We start from the raw sequence: 16,597 nt of genomic DNA, 5'->3' as shown, positions 1-16,597 counted from the left end.
GGTTTACAAGTTCCCGACCCACCTTATTCAAATTGACATCAAAACTTCAAACTCATCATACATGCCTTTTTTTACATGGAACTTTAAGAACATCCTTCATTTTACTTATTTTCATGATTTCGTTAAAATAAATACATATAAATCGTCGTGAAATCCATTTTTTTTGTAATTTTTAGTCGAATTTCTCGTGTCACTATAACAAGAAGCATTTAACTCAGCTCGACTTTTACCCCTGATCCGTTGTTCCTACATGAAAAAAGTTTGTTTTCCCGTAACCTTGTTTTAAATGCAGACATATGAAAATGTCAGATGAAATCCAGAAGTATATATTTGCCCAGCAATTTTAGTTCATAAAATATTTTTTTTTCTATAAACTTCTATTGGAGTACCTGAAATTACCTTTTTCTTCTTCACTCTTTAATTGAGTTACACTTTAAATGAAATATAAGTTGGATCATAAACTTTTTTGGCTGCTTTGCTGGCTAACAACTATATATATAGTTCAGGCAACACCTGCTTGGAACACAGGTAAAAGATGAAAAAAAACCCTTCCTTTTCTGATAATAGCTGATGATCTCTATATAGTAAACGGGTGGAACGTCGATGGTAGCCAGTGCCCCTTACCTACCTACAATGCATATCCTTGTCCTGTTCTTTGTGTGCAAGATATCAACTTGTGTCCAGAGAGTATTCGACCTTCATGTCCTGCTGGCCAAACTTATTGTGTAGACGCAGTCTGTCGAGAATCTTGTCCCTCAAATCTTGAATCTAAATGCTCTTGCCCAGGTGTTCCAGCTTTAAAAAGCGGCCCTATTTACCAATGCCTCGACAGCAATCGTGTGAATATTGAAAATTTTGACTCGAATAATAAGGAGGCCCAAGTCAATGAAGCTTGCGCTAATCACATCGGTTTATCTAATGTCTCTTCTTGGAGTTCTAATACTGAATCAATAATGTGGGGAACCTGTCCAACTGCAGATTACGGTGAATTGACTTTTACAGAACCCGTCTTCATTGCACTTTGGGTCTTTTACGGATCTTGTGTTTTCTTCCTTGTTTCATGGACCCTATACAAACGCTTTAGAGAAAAAATCATTAAGACACGCTATCATAAAGTCCTTGAATATAAGCGGGATGAATACTTAGATGTGAACGAAAAGTTAGGCTCTGAAAACAAATCACTAACCACTGATACTCGTTCGACGGAAAGCAGCGGTTACAATGAACAACAAGATACAATCATCAAAGCCTACAAACGAGATTTTTTTGGCCTTCTTGTTTTAGTTGCCTACACGTTGCAGACAATCGGCATGATTGCCTACATGATTCTTATTACTTTTGATTACTACCAAGACTACTATTTTTTTCGTGGTGATGCTCTGGTTCAATCGAGTACATTTATGGGCATGTGGTATGTCTTTTTTATCTGGTTTGCTTGCCTCACTGTCTTCAAATCTCGTCTTCCCAACTTTTTCCGTATTCAGTGTCCTTACGATGAAGGTCAATATGTTCAAGTAGAGCGTAAAGAAGCCTCAATCATCTTTTTAGAGGATGAGGATCCTGTTGTTCGATCTGTAAGGTACCTTGAAAGGCTAAGCAAAGAAGCTTTTGGTTTAGACGTCATAGTTGCTACTGCTCCTTTGCAGACAACAGCAAACGGCACAAAATATTTTATTTACCAATGTACTCGCTATGTCTACAATCCTCGATCGCAACTCTTCAAACCTCATCAATACGAACTCGGTGAGACGAATGCCGAATTAGCTAAACTTGATCAAGGTTTAAGCTCCCGAATTGCTTCAGAACGTGAAGAACTAGTAGGCCCGAACTTTATTGAAGTTTATGTTCCCAATGTGCCCATGGCTATCTTGCGCGAATTTTCTTCCTTTTTTTACATCTATCAGTTTACTGCCCTCTGGTTGTTCTATTATTTTGCTTACTGGCAAGTCGGTATTGCTGATACGGCCGTAATCATTATTTCTGCGTTAGTCAAAGTTTTTGTGCGCCTCAAGTCTGAATTACGTATCAAGAAGATGGCCGAGTTTACAGATGTCATCAAGATTCTTCGAGATAATCAGTGGGTAGAGGCATCCACTTCTACTCTCGTACCAGGAGATGTGTTTGAAGTTGCTGAAGGAAAGACGGCACCTTGTGATGCTGTGGTCTTGAGTGGAAATATTGTAGCCGATGAAAGCTCTCTTACAGGTGAACCTTTGCCTATCCGTAAATTCCCTCTTCGAAAGGATGATCCCACCCGATATGATAAAATGGGAGCTGCTAAAATATCTACCATCTATGCAGGAACCACCATTTCCCAGGCACAACGTACAGAGAGTGAACGACCTGTGTCTGCATTAGTGATAAATACTGGAACATCCACTGATAAGGGTGAACTAGTCAAAAAGATTTTGTTTCCTACTCGAGTATCATTTATCTTTGATGAGCAGATCAAGGTCGTTTTCCTTATTTTGCTTTGTTGTGGTCTTATTTGTCTCGGATTGGCTATCTGGTTATATACAAAGGGTACAAGTGCTTGGTTTTATGCTATGTTTGCTATCTGTCAACTTGTTTCGCCTTTACTTCCTGCTGCACTCGTCGTTGGTCAATCCGTCGCAGCCAGCCGTTTGCGCAAAAAACAAATATTCTGTGTGGATCTTCCCCGTATTCTTATGGCAGGAAAAGGTAATGGAAAAAAAAAGCCGCGTTTTTGTTATATTATTTGATGCCTAATGTATCTTCATTTCGTAGTACAACTTTTCTGCTTTGATAAAACTGGAACTTTGACCAAAGAAGGCTTAGAGTTTTACGGAGCCAAGCCTATCATCGATGTAAATGATGTCGTTAAACAGAGAAGTGAAAATAAAGACCCAGCATTTGACAAACATATCGCCAAAGTTGAAGAAATTCCTAGATTAATGCAAATTGGACTCGCCTCTTGCCATGCAGTAACTACTTTAAATGGACAATTTATTGGTATATATTTGACATGCTTTCGATTTGAACAATGCAGACTCATTTAATTATAAACTAGGTAATCCTGTTGATATCGAGATGTTCCGTTCTTCAAAATGGAAATTGAGTGATGAGCCAGAAAAAGAAAGCTATATTGATACCTTGATACCACCTATGCTAACACCTGGAGAGGTTGGAGCACCTGTCCATGTCTTGAAGCGCTTCGAATTTGTTCATGCTAGAATGTCCATGTCTGTTGCCGTCCTAGATTCTCACACAAACAAGATTCATATTTTTGTAAAAGGTGCTTACGAAAAAATCAAGGATTTGAGTAATACTGAATCAATTCCTGCTGATTACCATACCGCTACTGCTGATTTAGCTCGTCAAGGCTGTTATGTGCTTGCTCTTGCTCATCGTGAAATTGACATCGAGCAGATAGGCGGCATTCAAGAGTTCCAAAACTGGAATCGCGATCAAATGGAAGAAGATATTAACTTTGTTGGGTTAGTTATCTTTAAAAATTTGCTCAAGGAAGATACGACAGAAAGTATTGCTGAATTGAAACGTGGTGCTACTCGAACAGTTATGATCACAGGCGACACTGCCCTAACCGGTGTTTATGTCGCTCGTCAATGTGGCATGGTCGAGTATGGTGCTCGTGTTTTGCTGGGAGATTTTGATAAGGCTAAAAACCGTATTGTTTGGTCTGATGTGAATGAACCTGAGCTTTTCCCGGACATCAATGTGGATGAGGCGCTTTTGAATGAAGACCATACTCCTGTGGAACTGGCTGTTACTGGCAAAGCCTTTGACTGGCTCTGCAGTCAGAATTTGATGAGAAAGTACCTTTTGAATACACGCGTGTTTGCTCGTATGACTCCCACGGGCAAAGTGGATTGTATTCAGCTTCATATGGAACGTGGTATTACAGCAATGACAGGCGATGGTGGTAACGACTGTGGCGCTCTTCGTGCTGCTCACGTTGGTATTGCAATGTCTGATGCGGAAGCCTCAATTGTGTCTCCATTCAGCACAAGTATTCGTAGTGTCCGGTCTTGCGTAGAACTTATCCGTCAAGGACGTGGGGCACTGGCAACGTCAATTACCAACTATAAATACCTTGTCATGTATGGTCAAGTGATGATGATGTTAAAAATCTTTACGTTCTATTTCTCAATCACAATGTCTCAAAACGTCTGGATTTCTATTGATGTTTTCATTACTGTTTTGCTTACCTGGGCTGTCTCCCAATCCTATCCTTCCAAACATTTGGAGTCCCAAAGACCAACTGCCCAGCTTCTTGGGCCGCAGACACTTGCCTCTGGTTTAGGCGTGGTCGCTATCAATTGGCTGTTCCTTATAGGTGCCTTTGTGATGCTTTTCAAGCAGAGCTGGTTTCGCTGCCACGAGTTTGATTCATCTGCAGTAGATATCTCTAAGTGGTGGTTATTAGCTGATAATTATGAAGCAGAAGTGCTTGCACTTGTCTGTCTCTTCCAATTCGTCAATAATGCTGCTGTTTTTAATTTTGGCTACAAATTCCGTCAAAGCTTTTACAGAAACTATGTTTTGGTATTCCTTTGGCTTCTCTACTTTGCCATTGTTTCTTATTGGCTATTAGCAGATCCTAATCGCTTTGGATGTCTTTTCCGCTTCAATTGTGGCACAAAGTCAGTACTTGAACAAATCGGTTACAGTGTGCCACCTGTTTATATTGAGCCTTACAATACTCCACTGGGACATAATGTCATGCCTTCCGATTTCCGGTGGAAATTATGGGGTCTTTGTCTTGGTAATTGCTTGGCTACTCTTGCATACGAAAAGATAGTCGTTATTGGCCCTGTTCATTCTTATTTAGCAAAGAAGTATCCTATGAAAAGATTACAAGTCAAGAAATAATGAAATCATTGTACAGCTGGGCTGTGTATATGTGTACAAGATATTAAGCTTTCTTAATTAACCAAATTTAATAATAAAGTAAACGTAAATATTTAATGATTACAAGAGATAGTCAAATTTCAGTTGTCTAAAAAACTTAAAAAAAAAAAATTGAAGGTAGCATTATATTTCCAAATGATAAAATGAGATCCTAACTATATAATCATCATTTCTATAATATTATGAAAATATAGAAGCGTATTTTCCGCTTTTGTTGCACTTGCATTAACTTGAAAAATCGTGATTTTTGCTTTCTTATACTTGGTTTTATTGATTTCAATATTTTAATAATAGGTTTTTATTCGATTTACAGTTTAAAGGAAAGATATCATTTATATGATCATATGCAAACTGTCAAATTTAGCTTTAAGAATAAAGTATATACTTTTTTTTATCAATCAGTAAAAGTATCACAGCTGATTTCTTCATGTTGCTTTTAAGACGCTTTTTATAAAATAAAAAAGCACATTAGTAAAACAAAGTAAGGCGCACACAACAAATAGTTTACTATGATATAAGTAAAAATGATAAGAACTGGTGAATATCAAGTTAAATATCTAATAATCATGCTGAAATGTCTATTAAATGCATTAATATCATTATTAGCTGTCAGGTATAGCCGAGTCTGACGATAAATCTTTTTTGAAAGCTTTTTGCAACTATACTTATGTGATCAAGGATAGATTGAAGCACTAAAATGCAGGGATACAATAACTGTTTGTATGCATTTCATTATCTACTTGTAGCTTTTACTTTCATGAAAATAATCATAAATGTATAGCTTAAGTTTGCATTAAATAATATTCAAAAAAAAAAAAAGTATTATTATTGCAATGAATCTATTTATACATAAAAACTGGATGAATCAACTTTTTTTTTTTTTTTTTTTTTTTTTTCATTTCTTATTTGATCATTAAAGAAAAGACGATTGCTTATTGTAATTTTTAGGCCCTTTTTCCTTTGCATAAACGACATACATTATAAAACTAACTCCGAGCGCTGAATAACGATATGTAAAGAATTATTGATGAATATCATGCCATTGACAGTAAGAATTCTCACTGTAGGCAATGATCCAATTATAATAGAATAGGAGACCAATGCATAAGATTGATATATTAAAAAAGTAAAAAAGTCTAAATGAGGCTGGCGTTTCTATGCTGATTGGATGAACTAAAGAAAATTTTTTTTTTTGTAGTTCTCCCCATTCGCTGGTTTGGCGTTCCGAAAGTTTATTCAAAAACCGCAACCTCCATTTTTTATTGCTTTTGCTCTTTCCTCTTAATTTTTTTCCGAAATGTCTCTCGTTTGGTCGTACTTGTTATAAATGTGGGTGAACGCAAGTATAAATTCCAATTATAAATATTTATGTATGGATATCCTTTTAGTGGCTGTTATGTGGTTTTGTTTCGTCTTGTAGACAAAATATTCTTGTAACAATCACTGACTTAATTACTTTAAGCTTCATGCTCATTCTTTGCTGCGCTAAAAGCGGTTGATTTTTTTATACACGATCAATGAGGCCAAGAACATGAACTTAGTAATACCCTGTATTTGTTATTTTTCATTTTATTAGTGATAAAATAATAATAAAGGAGAATGAGGAAAAGGATATCAAAACAAAAGTTTTTTTTACATGCATTTGTTCATTTATGCTTATATGTATATATTTATAGCCGGTCACCAAGCCAGAGACTGCTCAAAGGTTGCCTCTCTTTGGTAAGTAACTTGTAAGGCAAATCGTAATTACTCACAGTAATATATAGTTACAACTGTAGACAAGAAGGACACATGTCCAAGGACTGGTATGTGATTAAAATCTTATAGGAAAAAATGAAAGATTTTGATTTTCTTCTTTAAAAGTACCGAACCTCCTGCTGAAAAACTCTGTTACAAGTGTAGTCAACCCGGTCATATGGTAATATAGACAATATTACTAAGGAAAAGAGTACCCTAACACTTTTGTAGTCCCGCGACTGTACTCAATCCTCTTACACTGATGGACCTACCTGTTACAGCTGTAATCAAGTCGGTCATATGTCTCGCGATTGCCCTGAAGGCAACAGCGGTGGCTACAGCAGCCGTGGTGGCTATGGTGGTTCTAGAGCCTCTTGCTACACCTGTGGTCAATCTGGTCACTTTAGCCGCGAGTAAGTATAACGACAGGTTGAATAAGTGTAATCTTACGCGTGTGACTATAGCTGTACTGCTGGTCAAAGCCCCAAGTGCTATAACTGTGGTAACTCCGGACACATTTCTAGAGATTGTGATCAACCTGCTCAAGCTAGAGCTTGTTACAAGTGTCAACAAGTTGGTCACATTGTAAGTTGTAAACAGTAAGGTCATTGAGTGATAACTAACGTGTGTTTGTTAATAGGCCCGTGATTGTCCTTCTGAATTCTAAGGGTCTCATTCATAACGAATTTTGCATGTTAAATTGAAAAATATTTTATTTTGATCTTAATAGTTTGTCTATCATTTGTGTGTTGAAAATTATTAAAAAGCTTTGCTCTAATTCATTTGTTCCTTTATTTTTTAATATTCAGCTGAAGTCGGATTTACCATTCTCTTCTGAGTTGTCTATACAGTTTTTATCTTGTGACGGTTTATCTAGGTAGGTAGGCATTAAATTGAATCTGCAATGCATTTGTATTGCTAGTGGCCGAAAAGGCGGCATTGTATTCCTTACTAGAAATGAATGCCTTAACAGAAAGCTATATTCAAAATGTTTATAATCGACCGCTATGTTTTGTATGTTAAGCGCTGAATTGATCTTTCCGACCTATACCTACAATTGAAAAAATTAATTTACCTCATTTTATTCAAATGGGTTATGAACGATCACTTTTAGTATTTTCATTCGCTGAATACTTACTGCAAAGTTTCATCCAGTATGGGAGCAAGAGATAGGCTTTCGTAAAAATGATTATTACAAACCAAAGCGTTTTGGCGATAAGTGATTACTTATAAACAAGGGTTCAACTTTCACAACCTTATATTCTGAACAAAACAACATCTTCATCGTCCAGGAATTTTCTTTGACGAGTTTCCTTGTTTGAAAGCTTTGTAACTTTTATTCTAAATTCAAGTAATGGAAAGAGTACAACTGGTCGTTTTTACTGCTTTACAATGACAGCATATAATACCTTTCTTGAATCCATCAACTATTATGACAAGTGGTCTCTTCATTGGTAATCTTAAAAGATTTTTTAAAGAGATATATATATATGGATTAATATGTATTTCATTATCATTGCTTAAAGTACACTTGTGAAACTGAAAATCATCCTTGGAAATGTCTAAGAACTGTTGTATCATTGTAGTAATATTTTTAAACGATTACTTCAAGATCAAAACAAGGTAATAGTTGCATATACTTTTTATTATTTTTATTAAGTTTTTTTCTTTTCTTTATTTTCTGATCTATATATAGTCTTGATTTAGACATGTTATGTTTAGCACATTAAACAAAAACCACATACTCTTGGTTCTCTATCTAAGACGAAATCTATAATCCTATATAAATATAGAAATGGGAAATTATGTAGAAAATCATCATCAACAACTTAAGAAGGCTTATTTACAAAGAAAAGGAAATAAAAGTGCTAATTGCTTAGCGTGGATAGCTATAAGTAGCATTGATGCTGACTTCATTTATAACGCAAGTCGTGTCATCCTGAATTCTGGTCGCATGGGTCTAACCAAACAGGAGAATTAAAAGACAGAATTCTATATACAATAAGTACAAATGAAATTGGGGCATGGTGAGATTGCATGAGAAATAGAGAGGTATCGTACTCATAATCAAGCCTTTCTCGACTTTGAATACTAAGTACTATGTTTCTATTATCAATAACAAGATGGCAGGTTGCATATATGGTGATTTAGATAAAAGTACCATGAGAGTGTATGTGCGTATTGCTTAGTCTGTCAATATACAAAAGCAGCCATGGTCTTGTATTTATACCTGATTGCAGCATCTTCAAACAATTTTAATTTCAGTTTGTTTTGTGAAGTATGTGCGCTAATCTTAAAGAAAACGTCATCAAACTAAGCAATTTTATTCGCCGCTTCTAGTTCTTGGGGTGCCAGCCTAGTCGATAAAAAAAATCTTTTTCTAGTACTTTTTTTGTCTTCAGAATAAAAGAAAAATGTCTGCCTGGAAAGCTGCTGGTATCACGTATGTTTAATCTTTATTTTGTCATATTAAATAATTAAAAATATTCCTATTTTTACAGCTATCTTCAATACGCCAATATTTGTGCTCGCACTGTTCGCAATGCCTTAAAGGAAGATGCCCGTGTTGCTGCTCTTCGCCGTAACGAAAACAACCTCAAATTCCAAAAGTGGGAAAATGGTGTTGGCAAGGAACAGGTATATAAAAAATGGTTTAACATTAGGATCAAATGCCTTTTTTAACATAAAAAACATAGAAATTTGTTGTCCCTCCAAAGAACTAAATCTTATTCTACAGTAAAATCAAACTACATAAACAATAAACACTTTAAAAAAGTAAATTGTATACGTTGCAAAAAAAAAAAAAAAAAAAAAAAATCAAAACTATCTTTTTATTACATCAGTCATTGAGAAGTGATTTGGGAAATGCAATGTCAATAGAAGTTGAATTACGGAAGCGATTAAAAAATGGGAAGAAGTATATGTTTTCTTGAATACAACACATCGTCAAAAAAAAAAAAAAGCTAGTCGCCATTTACTAGAGAATATATTTATTTTTTATCGATTTTGTAATTCATACAGTGAGAATATACCTTGTTTTCTGCTTTTAATTGAATACTATCATGTGTCTTTTGAATGTTACATATTTAGTCAGATTGACTTAACGCAGAACTGTAAATGTTATTTACTGTTTTTATTAAGCATATTCAACTGTCAAATCTGCGAAATGCGCTATGTGAGCTCATTCTGTAAACAATAGTCAGTCACTCTGAGTGAAAAATCCAAGTTTTTCTTTTCTATTTTTTAAGCGATTTATCCTTTAAAAAAGCAAACATGGTAACAAATTGAACTGTCTTGTATAAAAAAACACTAATTGACTCAAAAAAGGCTCGTAATGAAGAGAAAGCACAGTCTATGCTTTATCGATTTCGTGAAGCACAAGCAGCACAGTTAGGATTAGCAAAGACAAGACAACGCAGACCAGGATTTGCAGGTTCTGTTAATTCTGTAACAGAAGCTGAAATGTGGAGAAGAGATCTTTTAAGTGAAGTCTCTCGAAAGATTGCAAAGATTCAAGACGGTAAATGATAGTTTTTTGTAATATCTAATTCAGAATTTAAACAATCATTATAGTGAGTTTATCTGATTATCAAGTACGTGATTTGAATGACGAAATCAATAAGCTGATGGGTCAAAAATACCATTGGGAAAAGCGAATTGTAGACCTTGGAGGACCAGATTACAGAGTAATAAAGAAGCTTTACTTGATGTTAGCAAAGATATTAATTCGTTCTATTTAGAGATCAGGGCCCAGAATGATAAGTTATGAAGGAAGAGAAGCTCCAGGAATAAGAGGATATAGGTATATAAATAAAAATATGAAAAGGGACTATATCTTTCTAACGCTATGTGTTGAAAGATACTTCGGTCGTGCAAGAGATTTACCAGGCGTAAGAGAACTTTTTGAACAAGCTGCATCTGAACCTGTGAATCGTTCCATAACAGAAATTAATCGCGACATAGACGCAGAATATTATGGATATCGCGATGAAGAAAATGAGGTATTATTGGAATATGAAAAGGCACTTGAAAAAGAACTTGTTCAAAAACTACTTCATGCACCAGTAGATTCATTATTACAAAGTAATGAAGCAGCACAAGATTAGCTTTCAATAAAAACATTATTCTTTTTTCACATTGTAAGAACAGATCTTAACCGACGCGAAGTATACTAATGTATGCCAAGCTAAATTTCTTTTGTGATGAATTGAACTCAGTTCATTAAAGGCGAAGCTAGAGCCAATGATAAATCGCAAACGCTGAAGCTGAATAAATTTTGGTATTTTGTAACTTTTAGTTTTTTTCTCTCTTCATACATTTTTATTGATATCATGAAGCGAGTTGGTTCGCTCTTTTTCATACTATTGGCCTTCATTGGCCTTGTATTTGCACAAGCTGACCCTAAGAAAGACAAGCTTATTTCCCTCGTTAACCAAGACGGATTAGTCAAGTTAAATTCGAACAGTTTCGACCGATTTGCTGAAGGAAAGCGCAATTATGGTTTAGTTGTTTTGTTGACTGCTCTTGGTCCTCAGTTCAATTGCCATCCATGCCGGTAGATGTTTTTGAATTTACGCGATTGTTCTTTTTTAACCTGCTTTTTATAGTGAACTTGACCCTGAATTTACCCTTATTGCTAAAAGTTTCCAAAGAAACAAGGACAACAAGAATCTTTTCTTTGGCCATCTCGATTTTAATGATGGTCAAATCATATTTCAAAAGGTAAATTCTAGTGTTTTATAATTCTGCTTTGATATAAAATCCAACTTTATTTTGATAGCTTCAACTTGTATCAGCACCCAACGTGTTATATTTCCCCCCTCAAAAAGTTGGAGAATCAAAGGAATTTATTAGATACGATGTTACAAAAAAGTAAAGTCGTATGAAGTCATAGAGAAAAAGATAGTGTAGCTTATACAGCTCTTTTTAGTGGTCTTGATGCAGAAAGCATTGCTGAATTTTTAACCAAGCAAACGGGATATGCAGTCAAAGTAAAGCGACCTTTCAACTATGTTAAATTTGGTGGCCAATTGTTTTTGGCTGTTGGAGCTGCAGCTATTCTTAAACTAGTTTATCGCAATTTTGGGTTCATTTTTTACCACAAGACAACTTGGACCGTTGCTTCTATTTTGCTTGTGTTGGTAATGACATCCGGTCATATGTGGAATCGTATTCGTGGACCAGCTTATGTTATGCCTACTCAATCTGGACAAATCAACTATATTGCCGCAGGGTAACTATGGAAACTATAGATTTAGTATATAAACTCAATAATTTTTTCATCCAGTTTCTCTTCACAGCTCGGTATTGAATCACAAATTGTATCTAGTATCTGTAAGTAGAAAAAGGATATTGAAGAAAGCGAATGTTATAATAAGTGTATATTACAGATGGTTGTCTTGGCTTATGCTTACTTGCATTGATCAAAATGGTACCTCAATTTGAAGATAAAACTCGACAAAGATTTGCCGTCTTTTTGTGGATTGGATGCTTTATGTTTGTTTTTAGTGTTTTATTAGCTCTTTTCAAGGTCAAAAACGGAGCTTATCCCTTCAAATTGCTTATATAAAAAATATCTTTTTATAAATTGTATACACAAAAGGTCTAAGGGTATTATTATTAAAGAAAAAAATATGTACACAAAATCGTCTTATTTTTCTTCTTCTTCCTCTTCGTCTTCATCTTCAAAATCGCTTTCTTCAAAGTCAAAGTCAAAGTCACTATCATCACCGTTCTTTGGTTTAATATTAGAAACATCATCTCCTCTTTCCAATTTGCGCAAGTAGCTTCTTCTTTGACGAAGTGTCATTCTATTTAACATACGTTCCAGTTCTTGCTCTTCTTTCAATTCACTTGCACTTGTCTTGACTTCATCTTTTGTAATAATAATCTCTTTTGATTCTAAGCACTTTGCACAAACACCTTTATTACGAGCACAGTTGTCACAAAGGACGTGATAAGCTTCTTTGATAGCCTTTTCCTGACAACCTGTACTATATAAAAAAAATTATTCTTTGTTTTTAAAAGCATACATCACTTCTTCAATAAAGAGATTTACCATCGCTTAACTGTAGTTAAAGGCTTATACTTTTTATACTTTTTACGCCAAAGGATCACATCAGTACATCGTTGACAAAGGCCATACACAGGTAATGCTGCAATCTCTCGAGACTTTTTGGAATTCTTATTGGCTTTCCAAGCAGTTGAATTCTGGTGAGCTTGACCCTTTTTGGAGTTATTGCCCTTACGGTTGGATACTTTTCCTTCGTAAACAGACATTGAGAGAAAAGAAAGAAAAGGAGAGAATATAAAAAGCACCATAAAAAAAGTCAAGTCTTTTTTTTCTTTAAAAAAAAAAAAAGGATTACCTGTCACAAAGATTGGGCTTAAGCTATTGAGTATTGACATTTTGCATTTTTTTCTGTTTGAACAATAAAGTGATGGCAAAATCAAGTGTTGGTAAAAAGAGAGCAGCTACAACAGAGATACAAAAGGAGCCTGTAAAAGTTTCAAAGAACCAAGTTAAAAAAGTAAGATAAATAAAAAATTAAAGTAAGATATCTTTTTTAAACTGACAAAAGTGTATTTAGGTTGAAGAAGGTAAAAACAATACAGTCTAGGAATCTTTAATGTTTAGTGTTGCTTACATTTTAAAAATTAGAACCAAAGAACGAAAATGGGGGATTGTTTGATGATCTTGACGAAGAAATGGATCCTGAGGAATTAGAACAAATGCTGAAACACGTCAACGATGAAGACGATGGCTCAGATCAAGCTGAAGAAAGCGATAATTTTATGGATGAAGATAGTGAAATGGATGAGCAGAGTGACAAAGAAGAAGAAGAAGAGGAGGAGGAGGAACAAGAAAATGATGCGGAAGGAACAAACGGAGAAGAAGGAACAAATATACCTCCAAAAGAAAAAACTACCTCAGAGCGATTTAGAGACTCGTTTATGACAAAAATAACACAAGCTTTTGGTACAGACTTGGACCAAATCAGACAGGAATCTACTTTAAATGGCCCTCGTTTAAACGTTTTGATTGATTCCTTGGAAGCTGGTATTGACATTTTTTCATCTTTAGAACAAGAAATCATTTTGGCAGATGAAGAAAAAACACAAAACTTGTAAATAAAGTAGAATATAGCATATAAATGCTATCCCAATATTGATACAAACGGCTTGAACTCTTTATTTTGATTTTTTAATAATCATATTTTTTAAAAGACAAAAGAAATTGAACGCCAATTAACTTAATTTAGTATTTGGACTTTGATTGCACCACGAGAATAATCGCTTGTTGTTTCAAATGCCTTGAGTGCATCTTTAAATTCATATTTATGAGTCACCAAATGCTTAATATCTTGAATAGCGCCACTGGACAATAAAGCAATTGCACGAGGATAAGTATGATGGTATCTAAAATCACTACTTAATACAATACAACTTGAAAAAAGGAACTTGCTATTTTTAGATACCTGAATAGACCGCGTATATCAACTTCACGCATAGCGAAATTATTTACAGGAATTGTCTGATCATTTTTTCCTACACCAACAAGACAGCAAGTGCCTGCTTCTCGAGTGGCCATGATAGCCGTTCTGAATGACGATTCAATACCAGTGCATTCAAGAGAGCATTCTGCACCCTCTCCACCAAACAAGTTTCGGATTTCTTTCACTGTTTCAGTCTCAGACTTTCCTGGTACGATCTTGTAGGTGAATGTGGCACCCATCTTTTTAGCATACTCCAAGCGATGATCCTGCACATCCGTCATGCCTATAGGATGTACACCCGCAGCTTTTGCAACCGCAAGTATCAACAAACCAACAGGACCACAACCAGTGATGAGTAGCGATTTACCAAACTTGGCTCGAACTCGATCTACAGCAGCTATGGCAACAGATAAAGGTTCAAGTAAAGCGCCCTCTTCAAAGCTAATGCTGGCAGGAATTTTGTGTAACCAACGAGCAGGATGTGTGATATATTTTGCCAAAATACCGTCATAAGGAGGAGTTGATTTAAAGACGACGTCCGGGCAAAGATGATACCTTCCACTCATGCATTGATCACAAAAAGAGCATGGTATTCCTCTGCAAATATGTAAATAAATAGGAATATAGCTTTGTTTTTTGTCTTACGCTTCAATAGCAACTCTGTCTCCAACGCGTAATGATGTAACATTTTCTCCAACTGCTGTTACAATACCTGCACCTTCATGTCCTAGAAGTTGAGGTTGGGTTACTGGAAAGATACCAATCTCACCATATTTCCACAAGTGTATGTCCGATCCACAGATACCCACGCATTTAAGTTGAACTTGTACGTGGTCCTTTTCTGGTTTTGGGACAGGAATTTCGACTAGTTGTAAATCATCCTTTTCTTTCAACTGAACACCTAAATTAACGGTCGATTGGTTAGGAATAACGAATTCTGATTCAGATGCAATAGACATTTTTTTTGATCTATGAAAAAATAAAATAAAAGATTATGTTTCAAGTTGATGTTACTGTTTAAATAATAAAGACAACCAATAGGAATTTTTAAGGTCATTTTTCTTAATGGAGAAATTTAACTTTGAAGCCATTTTTTATGCGTTTTTAGTGTTATAACAAAAGTAAAAAGTGATTATAAGCCTAAAGATATAAAAAAAAGCTATATAGTGATAACAGGCAAGATATACTAAAAATAAAAAAAATTAGTTTTATTGATCATCACAAGGAGAAAAGGATTTTTTTATGCCTGGTGTGACAGACAAGTGAAAATAGTCTGGGGCCCCACTTTTCAAAAAATCGCTCATACATACCAACTCAGGTATTACTATAAAATATGTATCTGTTTCTTGCGTTCTTTTTCATTTCAGCTATGTAAACTTTTATTACTCAATAAAAGTCTAACGATTTGGACATCTTAATTCTCATTCTTGCACAAAATTAAAATGAGATTTGCAATTATAAACTACTTTGGTATTAGCTGAAGGTGTTACTGTTTTGAACTTTAGTGTTTTCTACAAGCACAACGCTAACAGGTTCAGGTATGGAATATAGATAGTGTGTGTTTGAAATAAGGATAGAAATGTGGTAATAGAGATGTTGTGAAGACAAAAGAAGTGAATTTTTAAACGTAGCGTTGGTGAAATATACCATTTTAGGAGATGAGTACGTCTTTCTTATGTCTTTGCTTTTCTCAAATTTTGGACTTGTTCATGTAAGAGCATGTCCTGTAATTAAAGCACCAAAGACATAAAGCCTAACTTAATAAAGCAGAAAAATATTTTAAGTTGTTTATTTTTATGCTGGTTATAATTTGAAGCCTTCACATTGCTAAAGCATCTTATCGACCCAACAAAGACTTTTGCGACGCGTTTTTTTTTTTTTTTTTTTTTTTTTTTTTCCATTTGAATTTAATATAAAAAAATGTTAGAAAGTTCCCGAAGGAACTCTCAAGGTCATGAAGAGTAAACTCCTGAGATCAACAAGAGAAAACCCCAAATAACCTGAATCAAAAAATTGGACCTGGATACCGGGGGACCAATGTACCCAGGCACCCAAAATTGTACAGAAAGGGAGCGCAGCATGGAATACCCACATAATAAGACGTCCAAAGGAATCGTAGGTGACCTATTCTACCCTGGAGTAGCAACTCTTTACAGATGAAGCTAAGCGCCCGTTGATGAGCATGGATCTCGCCGGAATTACCTCCTTGTAGAGGCAACCCAACACTGAAACCAAGTACGCAAGGAGGGAAAAGAATGCAGAGATGAGATCTTTATTTATACTTTTTTTTTTGGCTATGTGACAAAGAAAAAAAGCAGCAACAAAAATTCATGCAAAGGATCATATGTCAATCCGTATCAGGATATCGTGCCCTGTGAGAAAATATAAAAGTATGTTTTCTTGTTATTAAAAAATACGATTTATTTGCAGTAAATGAAATATTAACTCTGATGGATTTACAACTGTTGTTC

General features: G+C 35.1%; 9 protein-coding genes across 9 annotated transcripts; 6 read left to right on the top strand and 3 right to left on the bottom strand.

Annotated features, from left to right (window-relative positions):
- Positions 1 to 309: 309 nt before the first annotated feature.
- Positions 310 to 4,854, top strand: RO3G_03710 (uncharacterized protein; the record flags this gene model as incomplete). The annotated part of the gene is made up of 5 exons (XM_067658300.1): positions 310 to 322; positions 502 to 528; positions 586 to 2,682; positions 2,749 to 2,973; positions 3,032 to 4,854. The coding sequence occupies 5 exons, from the start codon at positions 310 to 312 to the stop codon at positions 4,852 to 4,854; spliced, it is 4,185 nt and encodes a 1,394-aa protein (XP_067514401.1).
- A 1,699-nt stretch (positions 4,855 to 6,553) lies between these two features.
- On the top strand, positions 6,554 to 7,297 carry RO3G_03709 (uncharacterized protein; the record flags this gene model as incomplete). Its single annotated transcript, XM_067658299.1, has 6 exons — positions 6,554 to 6,612; positions 6,660 to 6,698; positions 6,757 to 6,811; positions 6,862 to 7,043; positions 7,095 to 7,215; positions 7,271 to 7,297. 6 exons carry the CDS (start codon positions 6,554 to 6,556, stop codon positions 7,295 to 7,297), a joined length of 483 nt encoding a protein of 160 aa, XP_067514400.1.
- Positions 7,298 to 9,044: 1,747 nt separating this feature from the next.
- Positions 9,045 to 9,353, top strand: RO3G_03708 (uncharacterized protein; the record flags this gene model as incomplete). The annotated part of the gene is made up of 3 exons (XM_067658298.1): positions 9,045 to 9,073; positions 9,132 to 9,267; positions 9,327 to 9,353. 3 exons carry the CDS (start codon positions 9,045 to 9,047, stop codon positions 9,351 to 9,353), a joined length of 192 nt encoding a protein of 63 aa, XP_067514399.1.
- A 550-nt stretch (positions 9,354 to 9,903) lies between these two features.
- RO3G_03707 (uncharacterized protein) lies at positions 9,904 to 10,370 on the top strand (the record flags this gene model as incomplete). The annotated part of the gene is made up of 3 exons (XM_067658297.1): positions 9,904 to 9,906; positions 9,958 to 10,150; positions 10,204 to 10,370. The coding sequence occupies 3 exons, from the start codon at positions 9,904 to 9,906 to the stop codon at positions 10,368 to 10,370; spliced, it is 363 nt and encodes a 120-aa protein (XP_067514398.1).
- Positions 10,371 to 10,961: 591 nt separating this feature from the next.
- On the top strand, positions 10,962 to 12,199 carry RO3G_03706 (uncharacterized protein; the record flags this gene model as incomplete). Its single annotated transcript, XM_067658296.1, has 6 exons — positions 10,962 to 11,185; positions 11,238 to 11,352; positions 11,411 to 11,502; positions 11,561 to 11,863; positions 11,918 to 11,964; positions 12,021 to 12,199. 6 exons carry the CDS (start codon positions 10,962 to 10,964, stop codon positions 12,197 to 12,199), a joined length of 960 nt encoding a protein of 319 aa, XP_067514397.1.
- Positions 12,200 to 12,280: 81 nt separating this feature from the next.
- Positions 12,281 to 12,909, bottom strand: RO3G_03705 (uncharacterized protein; the record flags this gene model as incomplete). The annotated part of the gene is made up of 2 exons (XM_067658295.1): positions 12,281 to 12,623; positions 12,689 to 12,909. 2 exons carry the CDS (start codon positions 12,907 to 12,909, stop codon positions 12,281 to 12,283), a joined length of 564 nt encoding a protein of 187 aa, XP_067514396.1.
- Positions 12,910 to 13,338: 429 nt separating this feature from the next.
- RO3G_03704 (uncharacterized protein) lies at positions 13,339 to 13,761 on the top strand (the record flags this gene model as incomplete). Its single annotated transcript, XM_067658294.1, has 1 exon — positions 13,339 to 13,761. One exon carries the CDS (start codon positions 13,339 to 13,341, stop codon positions 13,759 to 13,761), a length of 423 nt encoding a protein of 140 aa, XP_067514395.1.
- Positions 13,762 to 14,062: 301 nt separating this feature from the next.
- Positions 14,063 to 15,217, bottom strand: RO3G_03703 (uncharacterized protein; the record flags this gene model as incomplete). The annotated part of the gene is made up of 3 exons (XM_067658293.1): positions 14,063 to 14,723; positions 14,772 to 15,095; positions 15,141 to 15,217. The coding sequence occupies 3 exons, from the start codon at positions 15,215 to 15,217 to the stop codon at positions 14,063 to 14,065; spliced, it is 1,062 nt and encodes a 353-aa protein (XP_067514394.1).
- Positions 15,218 to 16,049: 832 nt separating this feature from the next.
- RO3G_03702 (uncharacterized protein) lies at positions 16,050 to 16,310 on the bottom strand (the record flags this gene model as incomplete). Its single annotated transcript, XM_067658292.1, has 2 exons — positions 16,050 to 16,250; positions 16,281 to 16,310. The coding sequence occupies 2 exons, from the start codon at positions 16,308 to 16,310 to the stop codon at positions 16,050 to 16,052; spliced, it is 231 nt and encodes a 76-aa protein (XP_067514393.1).
- Between the last annotated feature and the right edge of the window lie 287 nt (positions 16,311 to 16,597).

The sequence above is a fragment of the Rhizopus delemar genome, genomic scaffold (assembly GCF_000149305.1).
Source record: "Rhizopus delemar RA 99-880 supercont3.2 genomic scaffold, whole genome shotgun sequence".
Taxonomy (NCBI): domain Eukaryota; kingdom Fungi; phylum Mucoromycota; class Mucoromycetes; order Mucorales; family Rhizopodaceae; genus Rhizopus; species Rhizopus delemar.
The sequence above is the reverse complement of the archived record's forward strand: the minus strand, read 5'-3'. Positions and strand labels throughout refer to the sequence as shown.